The sequence below is a fragment of the Rhopilema esculentum genome, chromosome 11 (assembly GCF_057945365.1).
Source record: "Rhopilema esculentum isolate cy_ngs chromosome 11, ASM5794536v1, whole genome shotgun sequence".
NCBI classification, from domain to species: Eukaryota; Metazoa; Cnidaria; class Scyphozoa; order Rhizostomeae; family Rhizostomatidae; genus Rhopilema; species Rhopilema esculentum.
Window position 1 is genome coordinate 11,630,615 of NC_142825.1, and position 20,599 is coordinate 11,651,213.

General features: G+C 40.0%; 6 protein-coding genes across 6 annotated transcripts; all 6 read right to left on the bottom strand.

The window, feature by feature from the left end:
- Positions 1–369: 369 nt before the first annotated feature.
- LOC148959003 (uncharacterized) lies at positions 370–2,988 on the bottom strand. Its single transcript, XM_089111375.1, has 2 exons — positions 2,856–2,988; positions 370–2,372 (listed from the first exon to the last, which is right to left on the bottom strand). The coding sequence occupies exons 1-2, from the start codon at positions 2,917–2,919 to the stop codon at positions 1,741–1,743; spliced, it is 696 nt and encodes a 231-aa protein (XP_088967501.1). The 5' UTR covers positions 2,920–2,988; the 3' UTR covers positions 370–1,740.
- Positions 2,989–4,509: 1,521 nt separating this feature from the next.
- Positions 4,510–7,128, bottom strand: LOC148959004 (uncharacterized). The gene is made up of 2 exons (XM_089111374.1): positions 6,996–7,128; positions 4,510–6,512 (listed from the first exon to the last, which is right to left on the bottom strand). Exons 1-2 carry the CDS (start codon positions 7,057–7,059, stop codon positions 5,881–5,883), a joined length of 696 nt encoding a protein of 231 aa, XP_088967500.1. The 5' UTR covers positions 7,060–7,128; the 3' UTR covers positions 4,510–5,880.
- Positions 7,129–8,649: 1,521 nt separating this feature from the next.
- Positions 8,650–11,268, bottom strand: LOC148959005 (uncharacterized). Its single transcript, XM_089111373.1, has 2 exons — positions 11,136–11,268; positions 8,650–10,652 (listed from the first exon to the last, which is right to left on the bottom strand). Exons 1-2 carry the CDS (start codon positions 11,197–11,199, stop codon positions 10,021–10,023), a joined length of 696 nt encoding a protein of 231 aa, XP_088967499.1. The 5' UTR covers positions 11,200–11,268; the 3' UTR covers positions 8,650–10,020.
- A 1,521-nt stretch (positions 11,269–12,789) lies between these two features.
- Positions 12,790–15,902, bottom strand: LOC148959006 (uncharacterized). The gene is made up of 2 exons (XM_089111372.1): positions 15,276–15,902; positions 12,790–14,792 (listed from the first exon to the last, which is right to left on the bottom strand). Exons 1-2 carry the CDS (start codon positions 15,337–15,339, stop codon positions 14,161–14,163), a joined length of 696 nt encoding a protein of 231 aa, XP_088967498.1. The 5' UTR covers positions 15,340–15,902; the 3' UTR covers positions 12,790–14,160.
- Positions 15,903–15,940: 38 nt separating this feature from the next.
- LOC148959007 (uncharacterized) lies at positions 15,941–18,189 on the bottom strand. The gene has a single exon (XM_089111384.1). The coding sequence runs from the start codon at positions 18,187–18,189 to the stop codon at positions 16,555–16,557; it is 1,635 nt and encodes a 544-aa protein (XP_088967510.1). The 3' UTR covers positions 15,941–16,554.
- Positions 18,190–18,232: 43 nt separating this feature from the next.
- On the bottom strand, positions 18,233–20,594 carry LOC148959008 (uncharacterized). The gene is made up of 2 exons (XM_089111383.1): positions 19,734–20,594; positions 18,233–19,250 (listed from the first exon to the last, which is right to left on the bottom strand). Exons 1-2 carry the CDS (start codon positions 19,795–19,797, stop codon positions 18,619–18,621), a joined length of 696 nt encoding a protein of 231 aa, XP_088967509.1. The 5' UTR covers positions 19,798–20,594; the 3' UTR covers positions 18,233–18,618.
- Between the last annotated feature and the right edge of the window lie 5 nt (positions 20,595–20,599).

Below are 20,599 nucleotides of genomic sequence, written 5' to 3' on the forward strand. Positions count from 1 at the left end.
TTGTAATTTTGAATATAGCTCTTCGTCACTTGTGATCACTCTTCTGTAACGTAAGGCCTGGCTGTAAATGATTCCAGTTTTACAACTCCATGGGTGGAAGGAATCACCGTGTAAGAGATTGCAAGTGTCTGTTGGTTTTTGGTAGAGTGAGGTGGTAATTCCCCCCTCTTTGTGTAAGTTTATTGTTGTATCCAAGAAGTGTATATTTGAATTGGAATAATTTGCTTCAAACTTTATTGTTTTGTGGACGGTGTTGGTGTATTGTATAAAATTTTGTAGGTCCTCAAGGGTGTGTGGCCAAATGAAAATTATATCGTCGATGAATCTTTTCCAAAACATTGGAGTACGCCCCATTGGGGCATTTTGTAAAATATGTTGTTCTATAGTTGTCATAAATATGTTGGCATAGTTGGGAGCGAAGGGGCTCCCCATTGCAGTGCCTTGAATTTGTTGATAAAATCTACCATTAAAGGTAAAATAGTTGTGTTTAAGTATGAATACCATCATTTGTTTGATGTAACTTGTACGCATTGGCGGGGTGTCCCCATAATAATTCCGGATGGCCTCGAGGCATGCCTCGATCCCCTCGTCCTGGGGGATGTTGGTGTATAGAGATTTGACGTCTAGCGTAACCAGCCACGAGTTTGGTGGAATGCTAGTGTGTATTTCGAATATTTGTTGTAAAAAATGAGTGGTGTCTTTTATATATGAGGCACTTTCCTCGACTATCGGTCTAAGATAGTGATCAAGATAGGACGAGAGTTTCTCCGTAGGGGAGCCGCAACCCGACAGTATAGGCCTCCCTGGGATGCCCTCCTTGTGAATTTTTGGTAACAAATAGAATACCGGTGTTCGAACCTTCGTGTTAGGTGTAAGATATTCGAAAAGTGTTTCATCAATACGGTAGTTGTGGAGGAGATGTGTTAAAAAAGTTGTAATCTCGGCGGATGTTTCGATGGTATGATCTACTGGATGTTCTTTGTAAAAGTTTGCATCATCAAGTTGTTTTGTGGCCTCGCGTAAATACATGTCTTTAGGCCATAGTACAATTTTGCCTCCTTTGTCGGCTTTTTTTATTGAAATATTGTCTATTTGTTTTAGGCTACGAATGGCCTCTTGCTCCTCTTTTGAAATATTTAGAGGGTTGTAGTAGTTTTGTGTGTATAGGTTTAAAATGTCTGAGTGTACGTTATCAAGATACTTGTAAATGTTGGGGTTTCGAACAGATTCAGGTTCCCAACTCGATTTCCCCCTAAATGGAGAGGCAGTTGTATCACTTTTGGTGTCCTTGAAGTGGACTTGTAGGAGCATTTTTCTTCTGAATTCATTAAATGATTGTAATGTTGTATGTATATTTACACTTTTCGGTGTGACAACGAAGTTTAAGCCTTTGTTTAAAACCTTTTCTTGTAACGAATTAAGTTTCAAATCACTGAGATTGACAATATTGCTGTATCGCACGTTGTGAGATTGTTGTGTTTTGTTTAAAAGGTATTTGCGTGTTGATGATTTTTGTGTTTTCGCTTTCACGCGATGTTTTCTATTTTGGCCTAAGATCTTTCTAAGGCGTGTTTTGGTATGTTGATTCGTGAATATACGTGTACCCTCGGATCCTGTATGCAGCGAGAACAATAGAAGACAATGTAAATGAGGTTTGATAGTATAGTTGTAAAATAAGATAAAAAAATTTTTTTATGTATATTGTTAAAGTTATATGTATAATTATGAGTTCAAAATTGTTCAACGCCGTTCGCGTTTCCGCTTATTGCCTGTTGTTGAGACCTCTCTGGTTCCTTTGTATCGTATGTGTTTATCCATGGCCAGGGTTTCTGCCCCCGATACAATACCAGCGTATGCACCGGGATATCTTTTTCTGGCCATGTTTCTGTAGTTTTGTGTGAGATCATCTTGCGATGACCTCATTGATTCGTGATGGGAGGCCAGTATGTTGCACATGGTCCTGGCGAACGTGCAACAGGCCTCTGCCACTTGTTTTTGTAAATCCGACGAGAAATCGTTTCTGTATCGGACGTTGACCTCCGGGTAGAGAAAAGTCGGATATCGACCTTTCTCTGCGTGTCTCTGAAATTCTTCAGATTTGTCCTGGTGGTAGAAGCTACTCGCCAGGCTGTTGGATATAAGGGCAGTCAATTTGCTGTTCTGCTCTTGATATGTCCCACTATTGTGCTGGCTGGTGGAGTGTGTTTTTTCGGACCTCTTTCTGAGAGGGGCGGAGGACTGTTGTTTTTTCTTCGGTATTTTGTAACCAGAGAGGCCATGCCTGGTGTTTTCGGGTGTGCGTTGGCCACATTCAAGAGGTTCCTCCTCGCTGGTGGTTTCCAGCACCATGTCCAGAAGTTCTTTTGTGTTATCTGTGCAAGTATAGGTATAGCAATGTTGTGAGATGTGTTGTGTGATATTACTCTATATATACAGAAACATATACACACATATGAATATTTGTATATAGGTTTCACCATTTGGATGATATGTATACAAAGCTTTTTGTTCTCGATAATTTTCTGGACAACCAAACCTATGTAGTCGTTCCCGTACCATAAAGGTGGGTCGTGTGATGTTTCATAGGTTGCACGATGTACCAATATCATAGATATGTAGATACAAAGATATATTTTCTTATGTGTACATTGCGTTTGCTTTATATGTACATGTTTATATGTGCACCGACCGGTGTATGCTTTGCGAATTCTGGTATATATTGGTAGAAACATGAATTTTGGCTATATATGTAACGAGTATCATATGAAATACTTGTATAGAGTGCTAAACCATGTGAGGAGAACGAACATTATAGGTGTGGATAATTTGTAATTTGTAAAGTAGAAATGTAGTACCTTTCTTGGTGGTGGATGAATCGCGTGTGTCTTCTTTGTCGTTTGAAAGGTAATTGCTGGCCATTATGACGTGCTGATTTTGTGGATAGTCTTGTGTTATATCAACAAGCGCAGGCGTAGATTTGAGCGAGAGTGAAGCTCAGGGGCTGTTGTATGCCTATTTGTGGAGCATATGATTGAGAGGTCTTGTGGTTATCGTCATGTCAGGCATCCACAGTGATGATGTACGAACAGCAAACATGACCGATGAGGGCGCCGCAGTAGACAAGCCTGAAGCGTTCTCCCGCGGAGATCTTGGGTTCCACCAACGTAGCAATGTTTGTTTGAAACCATACAAATAACAAGCTCAGCTTGTCAGAAAACTAAGAAAAAATGGTGTAATACCAACCGCAGCCCTGCTGTACCGGGCGCTGTCCCACAGTCTTGTGCCGAACGAAACCTGGGAGCCAGTATGCTATTGAAGTACTGTACCCGCATTAAAGGGGCGTGTTTCAGCATAGGCATTCTATACTGTTTATTCTCTTTCATACAGAGTGTTATATATGTACACAAACATATCAATATATCTATACATATATATACACATCTGTATGATATATTTTGTGATTATGAGTCCTTGCTAGCTCCTCAGCTAATCCACCAGGCAGAGCATTTCGGGGCTTATGATCAGTATGCTCTTTTACACCTGGGTGCCCCCTCACCCCTGCGTCCAGGGATGATGCCAGCAAAGGTGTGTTAATATGTTGTAGCAGTGTACATAAAATATGTATATTGTAGCCATAGAGGCATGTATCATCCTTTGAATGTAGAAGTATGTTGCATATATAGACAAATGGTTATAAAATTGGGATATCTTGTTTATGCAGATAAATCGCGAATAGAAAAAGCATTGGAGTCTGGTGTGACATAATAGTAATGTTGATGGTGTGGTATCGAGGTATCTTACAATGTCATATGATGCTCAAAATTTAGTATGAGTGAACCAATCTCCAAGGTTGTTGTGCCTTTGTAAGGCGAGAATGGGGGTTTTTGACCATATGTTTTGTAATTCTTTATCCTTTGTTATAATATTCCAGTGTTTTTTGAGAATTTCACGGATGTGAATGGTGCGGTTGTCATAGGGTATAATGAAGGGTAAAACAGAGCCTTTCGGTGTGGAAAAACTGCCGTCATTTATTTGTTTAGATTCAAGTAGCTGCGATTGCGATAGTCTAATGACCTTATTGAACTGTTCATTTATATCATTGATCTGATATCCCCTTATGATGAGGTTGTTTTTTAATTCTTGTAATTTTGAATATAGCTCTTCGTCACTTGTGATCACTCTTCTGTAACGTAAGGCCTGGCTGTAAATGATTCCAGTTTTACAACTCCATGGGTGGAAGGAATCACCGTGTAAGAGATTGCAAGTGTCTGTTGGTTTTTGGTAGAGTGAGGTGGTAATTCCCCCCTCTTTGTGTAAGTTTATTGTTGTATCCAAGAAGTGTATATTTGAATTGGAATAATTTGCTTCAAACTTTATTGTTTTGTGGACGGTGTTGGTGTATTGTATAAAATTTTGTAGGTCCTCAAGGGTGTGTGGCCAAATGAAAATTATATCGTCGATGAATCTTTTCCAAAACATTGGAGTACGCCCCATTGGGGCATTTTGTAAAATATGTTGTTCTATAGTTGTCATAAATATGTTGGCATAGTTGGGAGCGAAGGGGCTCCCCATTGCAGTGCCTTGAATTTGTTGATAAAATCTACCATTAAAGGTAAAATAGTTGTGTTTAAGTATGAATACCATCATTTGTTTGATGTAACTTGTACGCATTGGCGGGGTGTCCCCATAATAATTCCGGATGGCCTCGAGGCATGCCTCGATCCCCTCGTCCTGGGGGATGTTGGTGTATAGAGATTTGACGTCTAGCGTAACCAGCCACGAGTTTGGTGGAATGCTAGTGTGTATTTCGAATATTTGTTGTAAAAAATGAGTGGTGTCTTTTATATATGAGGCACTTTCCTCGACTATCGGTCTAAGATAGTGATCAAGATAGGACGAGAGTTTCTCCGTAGGGGAGCCGCAACCCGACAGTATAGGCCTCCCTGGGATGCCCTCCTTGTGAATTTTTGGTAACAAATAGAATACCGGTGTTCGAACCTTCGTGTTAGGTGTAAGATATTCGAAAAGTGTTTCATCAATACGGTAGTTGTGGAGGAGATGTGTTAAAAAAGTTGTAATCTCGGCGGATGTTTCGATGGTATGATCTACTGGATGTTCTTTGTAAAAGTTTGCATCATCAAGTTGTTTTGTGGCCTCGCGTAAATACATGTCTTTAGGCCATAGTACAATTTTGCCTCCTTTGTCGGCTTTTTTCATTGAAATATTGTCTATTTGTTTTAGGCTACGAATGGCCTCTTGCTCCTCTTTTGAAATATTTAGAGGGTTGTAGTAGTTTTGTGTGTATAGGTTTAAAATGTCTGAGTGTACGTTATCAAGATACTTGTAAATGTTGGGGTTTCGAACAGATTCAGGTTCCCAACTCGATTTCCCCCTAAATGGAGAGGCAGTTGTATCACTTTTGGTGTCCTTGAAGTGGACTTGTAGGAGCATTTTTCTTCTGAATTCATTAAATGATTGTAATGTTGTATGTATATTTACACTTTTCGGTGTGACAACGAAGTTTAAGCCTTTGTTTAAAACCTTTTCTTGTAACGAATTAAGTTTCAAATCACTGAGATTGACAATATTGCTGTATCGCACGTTGTGAGATTGTTGTGTTTTGTTTAAAAGGTATTTGCGTGTTGATGATTTTTGTGTTTTCGCTTTCACGCGATGTTTTCTATTTTGGCCTAAGATCTTTCTAAGGCGTGTTTTGGTATGTTGATTCGTGAATATACGTGTACCCTCGGATCCTGTATGCAGCGAGAACAATAGAAGACAATGTAAATGAGGTTTGATAGTATAGTTGTAAAATAAGATAAAAAAATTTTTTTATGTATATTGTTAAAGTTATATGTATAATTATGAGTTCAAAATTGTTCAACGCCGTTCGCGTTTCCGCTTATTGCCTGTTGTTGAGACCTCTCTGGTTCCTTTGTATCGTATGTGTTTATCCATGGCCAGGGTTTCTGCCCCCGATACAATACCAGCGTATGCACCGGGATATCTTTTTCTGGCCATGTTTATGTAGTTTTGTGTGAGATCATCTTGCGATGACCTCATTGATTCGTGATGGGAGGCCAGTATGTTGCACATGGTCCTGGCGAACGTGCAACAGGCCTCTGCCACTTGTTTTTGTAAATCCGACGAGAAATCGTTTCTGTATCGGACGTTGACCTCCGGGTAGAGAAAAGTCGGATATCGACCTTTCTCTGCGTGTCTCTGAAATTCTTCAGATTTGTCCTGGTGGTAGAAGCTACTCGCCAGGCTGTTGGATATAAGGGCAGTCAATTTGCTGTTCTGCTCTTGATATGTCCCACTATTGTGCTGGCTGGTGGAGTGTGTTTTTTCGGACCTCTTTCTGAGAGGGGCGGAGGACTGTTGTTTTTTCTTCGGTATTTTGTAACCAGAGAGGCCATGCCTGGTGTTTTCGGGTGTGCGTTGGCCACATTCAAGAGGTTCCTCCTCGCTGGTGGTTTCCAGCACCATGTCCAGAAGTTCTTTTGTGTTATCTGTGCAAGTATAGGTATAGCAATGTTGTGAGATGTGTTGTGTGATATTACTCTATATATACAGAAACATATACACACATATGAATATTTGTATATAGGTTTCACCATTTGGATGATATGTATACAAAGCTTTTTGTTCTCGATAATTTTCTGGACAACCAAACCTATGTAGTCGTTCCCGTACCATAAAGGTGGGTCGTGTGATGTTTCATAGGTTGCACGATGTACCAATATCATAGATATGTAGATACAAAGATATATTTTCTTATGTGTACATTGCGTTTGCTTTATATGTACATGTTTATATGTGCACCGACCGGTGTATGCTTTGCGAATTCTGGTATATATTGGTAGAAACATGAATTTTGGCTATATATGTAACGAGTATCATATGAAATACTTGTATAGAGTGCTAAACCATGTGAGGAGAACGAACATTATAGGTGTGGATAATTTGTAATTTGTAAAGTAGAAATGTAGTACCTTTCTTGGTGGTGGATGAATCGCGTGTGTCTTCTTTGTCGTTTGAAAGGTAATTGCTGGCCATTATGACGTGCTGATTTTGTGGATAGTCTTGTGTTATATCAACAAGCGCAGGCGTAGATTTGAGCGAGAGTGAAGCTCAGGGGCTGTTGTATGCCTATTTGTGGAGCATATGATTGAGAGGTCTTGTGGTTATCGTCATGTCAGGCATCCACAGTGATGATGTACGAACAGCAAACATGACCGATGAGGGCGCCGCAGTAGACAAGCCTGAAGCGTTCTCCCGCGGAGATCTTGGGTTCCACCAACGTAGCAATGTTTGTTTGAAACCATACAAATAACAAGCTCAGCTTGTCAGAAAACTAAGAAAAAATGGTGTAATACCAACCGCAGCCCTGCTGTACCGGGCGCTGTCCCACAGTCTTGTGCCGAACGAAACCTGGGAGCCAGTATGCTATTGAAGTACTGTACCCGCATTAAAGGGGCGTGTTTCAGCATAGGCATTCTATACTGTTTATTCTCTTTCATACAGAGTGTTATATATGTACACAAACATATCAATATATCTATACATATATATACACATCTGTATGATATATTTTGTGATTATGAGTCCTTGCTAGCTCCTCAGCTAATCCACCAGGCAGAGCATTTCGGGGCTTATGATCAGTATGCTCTTTTACACCTGGGTGCCCCCTCACCCCTGCGTCCAGGGATGATGCCAGCAAAGGTGTGTTAATATGTTGTAGCAGTGTACATAAAATATGTATATTGTAGCCATAGAGGCATGTATCATCCTTTGAATGTAGAAGTATGTTGCATATATAGACAAATGGTTATAAAATTGGGATATCTTGTTTATGCAGATAAATCGCGAATAGAAAAAGCATTGGAGTCTGGTGTGACATAATAGTAATGTTGATGGTGTGGTATCGAGGTATCTTACAATGTCATATGATGCTCAAAATTTAGTATGAGTGAACCAATCTCCAAGGTTGTTGTGCCTTTGTAAGGCGAGAATGGGGGTTTTTGACCATATGTTTTGTAATTCTTTATCCTTTGTTATAATATTCCAGTGTTTTTTGAGAATTTCACGGATGTGAATGGTGCGGTTGTCATAGGGTATAATGAAGGGTAAAACAGAGCCTTTCGGTGTGGAAAAACTGCCGTCATTTATTTGTTTAGATTCAAGTAGCTGCGATTGCGATAGTCTAATGACCTTATTGAACTGTTCATTTATATCATTGATCTGATATCCCCTTATGATGAGGTTGTTTTTTAATTCTTGTAATTTTGAATATAGCTCTTCGTCACTTGTGATCACTCTTCTGTAACGTAAGGCCTGGCTGTAAATGATTCCAGTTTTACAACTCCATGGGTGGAAGGAATCACCGTGTAAGAGATTGCAAGTGTCTGTTGGTTTTTGGTAGAGTGAGGTGGTAATTCCCCCCTCTTTGTGTAAGTTTATTGTTGTATCCAAGAAGTGTATATTTGAATTGGAATAATTTGCTTCAAACTTTATTGTTTTGTGGACGGTGTTGGTGTATTGTATAAAATTTTGTAGGTCCTCAAGGGTGTGTGGCCAAATGAAAATTATATCGTCGATGAATCTTTTCCAAAACATTGGAGTACGCCCCATTGGGGCATTTTGTAAAATATGTTGTTCTATAGTTGTCATAAATATGTTGGCATAGTTGGGAGCGAAGGGGCTCCCCATTGCAGTGCCTTGAATTTGTTGATAAAATCTACCATTAAAGGTAAAATAGTTGTGTTTAAGTATGAATACCATCATTTGTTTGATGTAACTTGTACGCATTGGCGGGGTGTCCCCATAATAATTCCGGATGGCCTCGAGGCATGCCTCGATCCCCTCGTCCTGGGGGATGTTGGTGTATAGAGATTTGACGTCTAGCGTAACCAGCCACGAGTTTGGTGGAATGCTAGTGTGTATTTCGAATATTTGTTGTAAAAAATGAGTGGTGTCTTTTATATATGAGGCACTTTCCTCGACTATCGGTCTAAGATAGTGATCAAGATAGGACGAGAGTTTCTCCGTAGGGGAGCCGCAACCCGACAGTATAGGCCTCCCTGGGATGCCCTCCTTGTGAATTTTTGGTAACAAATAGAATACCGGTGTTCGAACCTTCGTGTTAGGTGTAAGATATTCGAAAAGTGTTTCATCAATACGGTAGTTGTGGAGGAGATGTGTTAAAAAAGTTGTAATCTCGGCGGATGTTTCGATGGTATGATCTACTGGATGTTCTTTGTAAAAGTTTGCATCATCAAGTTGTTTTGTGGCCTCGCGTAAATACATGTCTTTAGGCCATAGTACAATTTTGCCTCCTTTGTCGGCTTTTTTTATTGAAATATTGTCTATTTGTTTTAGGCTACGAATGGCCTCTTGCTCCTCTTTTGAAATATTTAGAGGGTTGTAGTAGTTTTGTGTGTATAGGTTTAAAATGTCTGAGTGTACGTTATCAAGATACTTGTAAATGTTGGGGTTTCGAACAGATTCAGGTTCCCAACTCGATTTCCCCCTAAATGGAGAGGCAGTTGTATCACTTTTGGTGTCCTTGAAGTGGACTTGTAGGAGCATTTTTCTTCTGAATTCATTAAATGATTGTAATGTTGTATGTATATTTACACTTTTCGGTGTGACAACGAAGTTTAAGCCTTTGTTTAAAACCTTTTCTTGTAACGAATTAAGTTTCAAATCACTGAGATTGACAATATTGCTGTATCGCACGTTGTGAGATTGTTGTGTTTTGTTTAAAAGGTATTTGCGTGTTGATGATTTTTGTGTTTTCGCTTTCACGCGATGTTTTCTATTTTGGCCTAAGATCTTTCTAAGGCGTGTTTTGGTATGTTGATTCGTGAATATACGTGTACCCTCGGATCCTGTATGCAGCGAGAACAATAGAAGACAATGTAAATGAGGTTTGATAGTATAGTTGTAAAATAAGATAAAAAAATTTTTTTATGTATATTGTTAAAGTTATATGTATAATTATGAGTTCAAAATTGTTCAACGCCGTTCGCGTTTCCGCTTATTGCCTGTTGTTGAGACCTCTCTGGTTCCTTTGTATCGTATGTGTTTATCCATGGCCAGGGTTTCTGCCCCCGATACAATACCAGCGTATGCACCGGGATATCTTTTTCTGGCCATGTTTATGTAGTTTTGTGTGAGATCATCTTGCGATGACCTCATTGATTCGTGATGGGAGGCCAGTATGTTGCACATGGTCCTGGCGAACGTGCAACAGGCCTCTGCCACTTGTTTTTGTAAATCCGACGAGAAATCGTTTCTGTATCGGACGTTGACCTCCGGGTAGAGAAAAGTCGGATATCGACCTTTCTCTGCGTGTCTCTGAAATTCTTCAGATTTGTCCTGGTGGTAGAAGCTACTCGCCAGGCTGTTGGATATAAGGGCAGTCAATTTGCTGTTCTGCTCTTGATATGTCCCACTATTGTGCTGGCTGGTGGAGTGTGTTTTTTCGGACCTCTTTCTGAGAGGGGCGGAGGACTGTTGTTTTTTCTTCGGTATTTTGTAACCAGAGAGGCCATGCCTGGTGTTTTCGGGTGTGCGTTGGCCACATTCAAGAGGTTCCTCCTCGCTGGTGGTTTCCAGCACCATGTCCAGAAGTTCTTTTGTGTTATCTGTGCAAGTATAGGTATAGCAATGTTGTGAGATGTGTTGTGTGATATTACTCTATATATACAGAAACATATACACACATATGAATATTTGTATATAGGTTTCACCATTTGGATGATATGTATACAAAGCTTTTTGTTCTCGATAATTTTCTGGACAACCAAACCTATGTAGTCGTTCCCGTACCATAAAGGTGGGTCGTGTGATGTTTCATAGGTTGCACGATGTACCAATATCATAGATATGTAGATACAAAGATATATTTTCTTATGTGTACATTGCGTTTGCTTTATATGTACATGTTTATATGTGCACCGACCGGTGTATGCTTTGCGAATTCTGGTATATATTGGTAGAAACATGAATTTTGGCTATATATGTAACGAGTATCATATGAAATACTTGTATAGAGTGCTAAACCATGTGAGGAGAACGAACATTATAGGTGTGGATAATTTGTAATTTGTAAAGTAGAAATGTAGTACCTTTCTTGGTGGTGGATGAATCGCGTGTGTCTTCTTTGTCGTTTGAAAGGTAATTGCTGGCCATTATGACGTGCTGATTTTGTGGATAGTCTTGTGTTATATCAACAAGCGCAGGCGTAGATTTGAGCGAGAGTGAAGCTCAGGGGCTGTTGTATGCCTATTTGTGGAGCATATGATTGAGAGGTCTTGTGGTTATCGTCATGTCAGGCATCCACAGTGATGATGTACGAACAGCAAACATGACCGATGAGGGCGCCGCAGTAGACAAGCCTGAAGCGTTCTCCCGCGGAGATCTTGGGTTCCACCAACGTAGCAATGTTTGTTTGAAACCATACAAATAACAAGCTCAGCTTGTCAGAAAACTAAGAAAAAATGGTGTAATACCAACCGCAGCCCTGCTGTACCGGGCGCTGTCCCACAGTCTTGTGCCGAACGAAACCTGGGAGCCAGTATGCTATTGAAGTACTGTACCCGCATTAAAGGGGCGTGTTTCAGCATAGGCATTCTATACTGTTTATTCTCTTTCATACAGAGTGTTATATATGTACACAAACATATCAATATATCTATACATATATATACACATCTGTATGATATATTTTGTGATTATGAGTCCTTGCTAGCTCCTCAGCTAATCCACCAGGCAGAGCATTTCGGGGCTTATGATCAGTATGCTCTTTTACACCTGGGTGCCCCCTCACCCCTGCGTCCAGGGATGATGCCAGCAAAGGTGTGTTAATATGTTGTAGCAGTGTACATAAAATATGTATATTGTAGCCATAGAGGCATGTATCATCCTTTGAATGTAGAAGTATGTTGCATATATAGACAAATGGTTATAAAATTGGGATATCTTGTTTATGCAGATAAATCGCGAATAGAAAAAGCATTGGAGTCTGGTGTGACATAATAGTAATGTTGATGGTGTGGTATCGAGGTATCTTACAATGTCATATGATGCTCAAAATTTAGTATGAGTGAACCAATCTCCAAGGTTGTTGTGCCTTTGTAAGGCGAGAATGGGGGTTTTTGACCATATGTTTTGTAATTCTTTATCCTTTGTTATAATATTCCAGTGTTTTTTGAGAATTTCACGGATGTGAATGGTGCGGTTGTCATAGGGTATAATGAAGGGTAAAACAGAGCCTTTCGGTGTGGAAAAACTGCCGTCATTTATTTGTTTAGATTCAAGTAGCTGCGATTGCGATAGTCTAATGACCTTATTGAACTGTTCATTTATATCATTGATCTGATATCCCCTTATGATGAGGTTGTTTTTTAATTCTTGTAATTTTGAATATAGCTCTTCGTCACTTGTGATCACTCTTCTGTAACGTAAGGCCTGGCTGTAAATGATTCCAGTTTTACAACTCCATGGGTGGAAGGAATCACCGTGTAAGAGATTGCAAGTGTCTGTTGGTTTTTGGTAGAGTGAGGTGGTAATTCCCCCCTCTTTGTGTAAGTTTATTGTTGTATCCAAGAAGTGTATATTTGAATTGGAATAATTTGCTTCAAACTTTATTGTTTTGTGGACGGTGTTGGTGTATTGTATAAAATTTTGTAGGTCCTCAAGGGTGTGTGGCCAAATGAAAATTATATCGTCGATGAATCTTTTCCAAAACATTGGAGTACGCCCCATTGGGGCATTTTGTAAAATATGTTGTTCTATAGTTGTCATAAATATGTTGGCATAGTTGGGAGCGAAGGGGCTCCCCATTGCAGTGCCTTGAATTTGTTGATAAAATCTACCATTAAAGGTAAAATAGTTGTGTTTAAGTATGAATACCATCATTTGTTTGATGTAACTTGTACGCATTGGCGGGGTGTCCCCATAATAATTCCGGATGGCCTCGAGGCATGCCTCGATCCCCTCGTCCTGGGGGATGTTGGTGTATAGAGATTTGACGTCTAGCGTAACCAGCCACGAGTTTGGTGGAATGCTAGTGTGTATTTCGAATATTTGTTGTAAAAAATGAGTGGTGTCTTTTATATATGAGGCACTTTCCTCGACTATCGGTCTAAGATAGTGATCAAGATAGGACGAGAGTTTCTCCGTAGGGGAGCCGCAACCCGACAGTATAGGCCTCCCTGGGATGCCCTCCTTGTGAATTTTTGGTAACAAATAGAATACCGGTGTTCGAACCTTCGTGTTAGGTGTAAGATATTCGAAAAGTGTTTCATCAATACGGTAGTTGTGGAGGAGATGTGTTAAAAAAGTTGTAATCTCGGCGGATGTTTCGATGGTATGATCTACTGGATGTTCTTTGTAAAAGTTTGCATCATCAAGTTGTTTTGTGGCCTCGCGTAAATACATGTCTTTAGGCCATAGTACAATTTTGCCTCCTTTGTCGGCTTTTTTTATTGAAATATTGTCTATTTGTTTTAGGCTACGAATGGCCTCTTGCTCCTCTTTTGAAATATTTAGAGGGTTGTAGTAGTTTTGTGTGTATAGGTTTAAAATGTCTGAGTGTACGTTATCAAGATACTTGTAAATGTTGGGGTTTCGAACAGATTCAGGTTCCCAACTCGATTTCCCCCTAAATGGAGAGGCAGTTGTATCACTTTTGGTGTCCTTGAAGTGGACTTGTAGGAGCATTTTTCTTCTGAATTCATTAAATGATTGTAATGTTGTATGTATATTTACACTTTTCGGTGTGACAACGAAGTTTAAGCCTTTGTTTAAAACCTTTTCTTGTAACGAATTAAGTTTCAAATCACTGAGATTGACAATATTGCTGTATCGCACGTTGTGAGATTGTTGTGTTTTGTTTAAAAGGTATTTGCGTGTTGATGATTTTTGTGTTTTCGCTTTCACGCGATGTTTTCTATTTTGGCCTAAGATCTTTCTAAGGCGTGTTTTGGTATGTTGATTCGTGAATATACGTGTACCCTCGGATCCTGTATGCAGCGAGAACAATAGAAGACAATGTAAATGAGGTTTGATAGTATAGTTGTAAAATAAGATAAAAAAATTTTTTTATGTATATTGTTAAAGTTATATGTATAATTATGAGTTCAAAATTGTTCAACGCCGTTCGCGTTTCCGCTTATTGCCTGTTGTTGAGACCTCTCTGGTTCCTTTGTATCGTATGTGTTTATCCATGGCCAGGGTTTCTGCCCCCGATACAATACCAGCGTATGCACCGGGATATCTTTTTCTGGCCATGTTTATGTAGTTTTGTGTGAGATCATCTTGCGATGACCTCATTGATTCGTGATGGGAGGCCAGTATGTTGCACATGGTCCTGGCGAACGTGCAACAGGCCTCTGCCACTTGTTTTTGTAAATCCGACGAGAAATCGTTTCTGTATCGGACGTTGACCTCCGGGTAGAGAAAAGTCGGATATCGACCTTTCTCTGCGTGTCTCTGAAATTCTTCAGATTTGTCCTGGTGGTAGAAGCTACTCGCCAGGCTGTTGGATATAAGGGCAGTCAATTTGCTGTTCTGCTCTTGATATGTCCCACTATTGTGCTGGCTGGTGGAGTGTGTTTTTTCGGACCTCTTTCTGAGAGGGGCGGAGGACTGTTGTTTTTTCTTCGGTATTTTGTAACCAGAGAGGCCATGCCTGGTGTTTTCGGGTGTGCGTTGGCCACATTCAAGAGGTTCCTCCTCGCTGGTGGTTTCCAGCACCATGTCCAGAAGTTCTTTTGTGTTATCTGTGCAAGTATAGGTATAGCAATGTTGTGAGATGTGTTGTGTGATATTACTCTATATATACAGAAACATATACACACATATGAATATTTGTATATAGGTTTCACCATTTGGATGATATGTATACAAAGCTTTTTGTTCTCGATAATTTTCTGGACAACCAAACCTATGTAGTCGTTCCCGTACCATAAAGGTGGGTCGTGTGATGTTTCATAGGTTGCACGATGTACCAATATCATAGATATGTAGATACAAAGATATATTTTCTTATGTGTACATTGCGTTTGCTTTATATGTACATGTTTATATGTGCACCGACCGGTGTATGCTTTGCGAATTCTGGTATATATTGGTAGAAACATGAATTTTGGCTATATATGTAACGAGTATCATATGAAATACTTGTATAGAGTGCTAAACCATGTGAGGAGAACGAACATTATAGGTGTGGATAATTTGTAATTTGTAAAGTAGAAATGTAGTACCTTTCTTGGTGGTGGATGAATCGCGTGTGTCTTCTTTGTCGTTTGAAAGGTAATTGCTGGCCATTATGACGTGCTGATTTTGTGGATAGTCTTGTGTTATATCAACAAGCGCAGGCGTAGATTTGAGCGAGAGTGAAGCTCAGGGGCTGTTGTATGCCTATTTGTGGAGCATATGATTGAGAGGTCTTGTGGTTATCGTCATGTCAGGCATCCACAGTGATGATGTACGAACAGCAAACATGACCGATGAGGGCGCCGCAGTAGACAAGCCTGAAGCGTTCTCCCGCGGAGATCTTGGGTTCCACCAACGTAGCAATGTTTGTTTGAAACCATACAAATAACAAGCTCAGCTTGTCAGAAAACTAAGAAAAAATGGTGTAATACCAACCGCAGCCCTGCTGTACCGGGCGCTGTCCCACAGTCTTGTGCCGAACGAAACCTGGGAGCCAGTATGCTATTGAAGTACTGTACCCGCATTAAAGGGGCGTGTTTCAGCATAGGCATTCTATACTGTTTATTCTCTTTCATACAGAGTGTTATATATGTACACAAACATATCAATATATCTATACATATATATACACATCTGTATGATATATTTTGTGATTATGAGTCCTTGCTAGCTCCTCAGCTAAGTTTGTTTGAAACCATACAAATAACAAGCTCAGCTTGTCAGAAAACTAAGAAAAAATGGTGTAATACCAACCGCAGCCCTGCCGTACCGGGCGCTGTCCCACAGTCTTGTGCCGAACGAAACCTGGGAGCCAGTATGCTATTGAAGTACTGTACCCGCATTAAAGGGGCGTGTTTCAGCATAGGCATTCTATACTGTTTATTCTCTTTCATACAGAGTGTTATATATGTACACAAACATATCAATATATCTATACATATATATACACATCTGTATGATATATTTTGTGATTATGAGTCCTTGCTAGCTCCTCAGCTAATCCACCAGGCAGAGCATTTCGGGGCTTATGATCAGTATGCTCTTTTACACCTGGGTGCCCCCTCACCCCTGCGTCCAGGGATGATGCCAGCAAAGGTGTGTTAATATGTTGTAGCAGTGTATATAAAATATGTATATTGTAGCCATAGAGGCATGTATCATCCTTTGAATGTAGAAGTATGTTGCATATATAGACAAATGGTTATAAAATTGGGATATCTTGTTTATGCAGATAAATCGCGAATAGAAAAAGCATTGGAGTCTGGTGTGACATAATAGTAATGTTGATGGTGTGGTATCGAGGCATCTTACAATGTCATATGATGCTCAAAATTTAGTATGAGTTAACCAATCTCCAAGGTTGTTGTGCCTTTGTAAGGCGAGAATGGGGGTTTTTGACCATATGTTTTGTAATTCTTTATCCTTTGTTATAATATTCCAGTGTTTTTTGAGAATTTCACGGATGTGAATGGTGCGGTTGTCATAGGGTATAATGAAGGGTAAAACAGAGCCTTTCGGTGTGGAGAAACTGCCGTCATTTATTTGTTTAGATTCAAGTAGCTGCGATTGCGATAGTCTAATGACCTTATTGAACTGTTCATTTATATCATTGATCTGATATCCCCTTATGATGAGGTTGTTTTTTAATTCTTGTAATTTTGAATATAGCTCTTCGTCACTTGTGATAACTCTTCTGTAACGTAAGGCCTGGCTGTAAATGATTCCAGTTTTACAACTCCATGGGTGGAAGGAATCACCGTGTAAGAGATTGCAAGTGTCTGTTGGTTTTTGGTAGAGTGAGGTGGTAATTCCCCTCTCTTTGTGTAAGTTTATTGTTGTATCCAAGAAGTGTATATTTGAATTGGAATAATTTGCTTCAAACTTTATTGTTTTGTGGACGGTGTTGGTGTATTGTATAAAATTTTGTAGGCCCTCAAGGGTGTGTGGCCAAATGAAAATTATATCGTCGATGAATCTTTTCCAAAACATTGGAGTACGCCCCATTGGGGCATTTTGTAAAATATGTTGTTCTATAGTTGTCATAAATATGTTGGCATAGTTGGGAGCGAAGGGGCTCCCCATTGCAGTGCCCTGAATTTGTTGATAAAATCTACCATTAAAGGTAAAATAGTTGTGTTTAAGTATGAATACCATCATTTGTTTGATGTAACTTGTACGCATTGGCGGGGTGTCCCCATAATAATTCCGGATGGCCTCGAGGCATGCCTCGATCCCCTCGTCCTGGGGGATGTTGGTGTATAGAGATTTGACGTCTAGCGTAACCAGCCACGAGTTTGGTGGAATGCTAGTGTGTATTTCGAATATTTGTTGTAAAAAATGAGTGGTGTCTTTTATATATGAGGCACTTTCCTCGACTATCGGTCTAAGATAGTGATCAAGATATGACGAGAGTTTCTCCGTAGGGGAGCCGCAACCCGACAGTATAGGCCTCCCTGGGATGCCCTCCTTGTGAATTTTTGGTAACAAATAGAATACCGGTGTTCGAACCTTCGTGTTAGGTTTAAGATATTCGAAAAGTGTTTCATCAATACGGTAGTTGTGGAGGAGATGTGTTAAAAAAGTTGTAATCTCGGCGGATGTTTCGATTGTATGATCTACTGGATGTTCTTTGTAAAAGTTTGCATCATCAAGTTGTTTTGTGGCCTCGCGTAAATACATGTCTTTAGGCCATAGTACAATTTTGCCTCCTTTGTCGGCTTTTTTTATTGAAATATTGTCTATTTGTTTTAGGCTACGAATGGCCTCTTGCTCCTCTTTTGAAATATTTAGAGGGTTGTAGTAGTTTTGTGTGTATAGGTTTAAAATGTCTGAGTGTACGTTATCAAGATACTTGTAAATGTTGGGGTTTCGAACAGATTCAGGTTCCCAACTCGATTTCCCCCTAAATGGAGAGGCAGTTGTATCACTTTTGGTGTCCTTGAAGTGGACTTGTAGGAGCATTTTTCTTCTGAATTCATTAAATGATTGTAATGTTGTATGTATATTTACACTTTTCGGTGTGACAACGAAGTTTAAGCCTTTGTTTAAAACCTTTTCTTGTAACGAATTAAGTTTCAAATCACTGAGATTGACAATATTGCTGTATCGCACGTTGTGAGATTGTTGTATTTTGTTTAAAAGGTATTTGCGTGTTGATGATTTTTGTGTTTTCGCTTTCACGCGATGTTTTCTATTTTGGCCTAAGATCTTTCTAAGGCGTGTTTTGGTATGTTGATTCGTGAATATACGTGTACCCTCGGATCCTGTATGCAGCGAGAACAATAGAAGACAATGTAAATGAGGTTTGATAGTATAGTTGTAAAATAAGATAAAAAAATTTTTTTATGTATATTGTTAAAGTTATATGTATAATTATGAGTTCAAAATTGTTCAACGCCGTTCGCGTTTCCGCTTATTGCCTGTTGTTGAGACCTCTCTGGTACCTTTGTATCTTATGTGTTTATCCATGGCCAGGGTTTCTGCCCCCGATACAATACCAGCGTATGCACCGGGATATCTTTTTCTGGCCATGTTTATGTAGTTTTGTGTGAGATCATCTTGCGATGACCTCATTGATTCGTGATGGGAGGCCAGTATGTTGCACATGGTCCTGGCGAACGTGCAACAGGCCTCTGCCACTTGTTTTTGTAAATCCGACGAGAAATCGTTTCTGTATCGGACGTTGACCTCCGGGTAGAGAAAAGTCGGATATCGACCTTTCTCTGCGTGTCTCTGAAATTCTTCAGATTTGTCCTGGTGGTAGAAGCTACTCGCCAGGCTGTTGGATATAAGGGCAGTCAATTTGCTGTTCTGCTCTTGATATGTCCCACTATTGTGCTGGCTGGTGGAGTGTGTTTTTTCGGACCTCTTTCTGAGAGGGGCGGAGGACTGTTGTTTTTTCTTCGGTATTTTGTAACCAGAGAGGCCATGCCTGGTGTTTTCGGGTGTGCGTTGGCCACATTCAAGAGGTTCCTCCTCGCTGGTGGTTTCCAGCACCATGTCCAGAAGTTCTTTTGTGTTATCTGTGCAAGTATAGGTATAGCAATGTTGTGAGATGTGTTGTGTGATATTACTCTATATATACAGAAACATATACACACATATGAATATTTGTATATAGGTTTCACCATTTGGATGATATGTATACAAAGCTTTTTGTTCTCGATAATTTTCTGGACAACCAAACCTATGTAGTCGTTCCCGTACCATAAAGGTGGGTCGTGTGATGTTTCATAGGTTGCACGATGTACCAATATCATAGATATGTAGATACAAAGATATATTTTCCTATGTGTACATTGCGTTTGCTTTATATGTACATGTTTATATGTGCACCGAACGGTGTATGCTTTGCGAATTCTGGTATATATTGATAGAAACATGAATTTTGGCTATATATGTAACGAGTATCATATGAAATACTTGTATAGAGTGCTAAACCATGTGAGGAGAACGAACATTATAGGTGTGGATAATTTGTAATTTGTAAAGTAGAAATGTAGTACCTTTCTTGGTGGTGGATGAATCGCGTGTGTCTTCTTTGTCGTTTGAAAGGTAATTGCTGGCCATTATGACGTGCTGATTTTGTGGATAGTCTTGTGTTATATCAACAAGCGCAGGCGTAGATTTGAGCGAGAGTGAAGCTCAGGGGCTGTTGTATGCCTATTTGTGGAGCATATGATTGAGAGGTCTTGTGGTTATCGTCATGTCAGGCATCCACAGTGATGATGTACGAACAGCAAACATGACCGATGAGGGCGCCGCAGTAGACAAGCCTGAAGCGTTCTCCCGCGGAGATCTTGGGTTCCACCAACGTAGCAATGTTTGTTTGAAACCATACAAATAACAAGCTCAGCTTGTCAGAAAACTAAGAAAAAATGGTGTAATACCAACCGCAGCCCTGCCGTACCGGGCGCTGTCCCACAGTCTTGTGCCGAACGAAACCTGGGAGCCAGTATGCTATTGAAGTACTGTACCCGCATTAAAGGGGCGTGTTTCAGCATAGGCATTCTATACTGTTTATTCTCTTTCATACAGAGTGTTATATATGTACACAAACATATCAATATATCTATACATATATATACACATCTGTATGATATATTTTGTGATTATGAGTCCTTGCTAGCTCCTCAGCTAATCCACCAGGCAGAGCATTTCGGGGCTTATGATCAGTATGCTCTTTTACACCTGGGTGCCCCCTCACCCCTGCGTCCAGGGATGATGCCAGCAAAGGTGTGTTAATATGTTGTAGCAGTGTATATAAAATATGTATATTGTAGCCATAGAGGCATGTATCATCCTTTGAATGTAGAAGTATGATAAATAAGATGGATTAGCTGAGGAGCTAGCAAGGACTCATAATCACAAA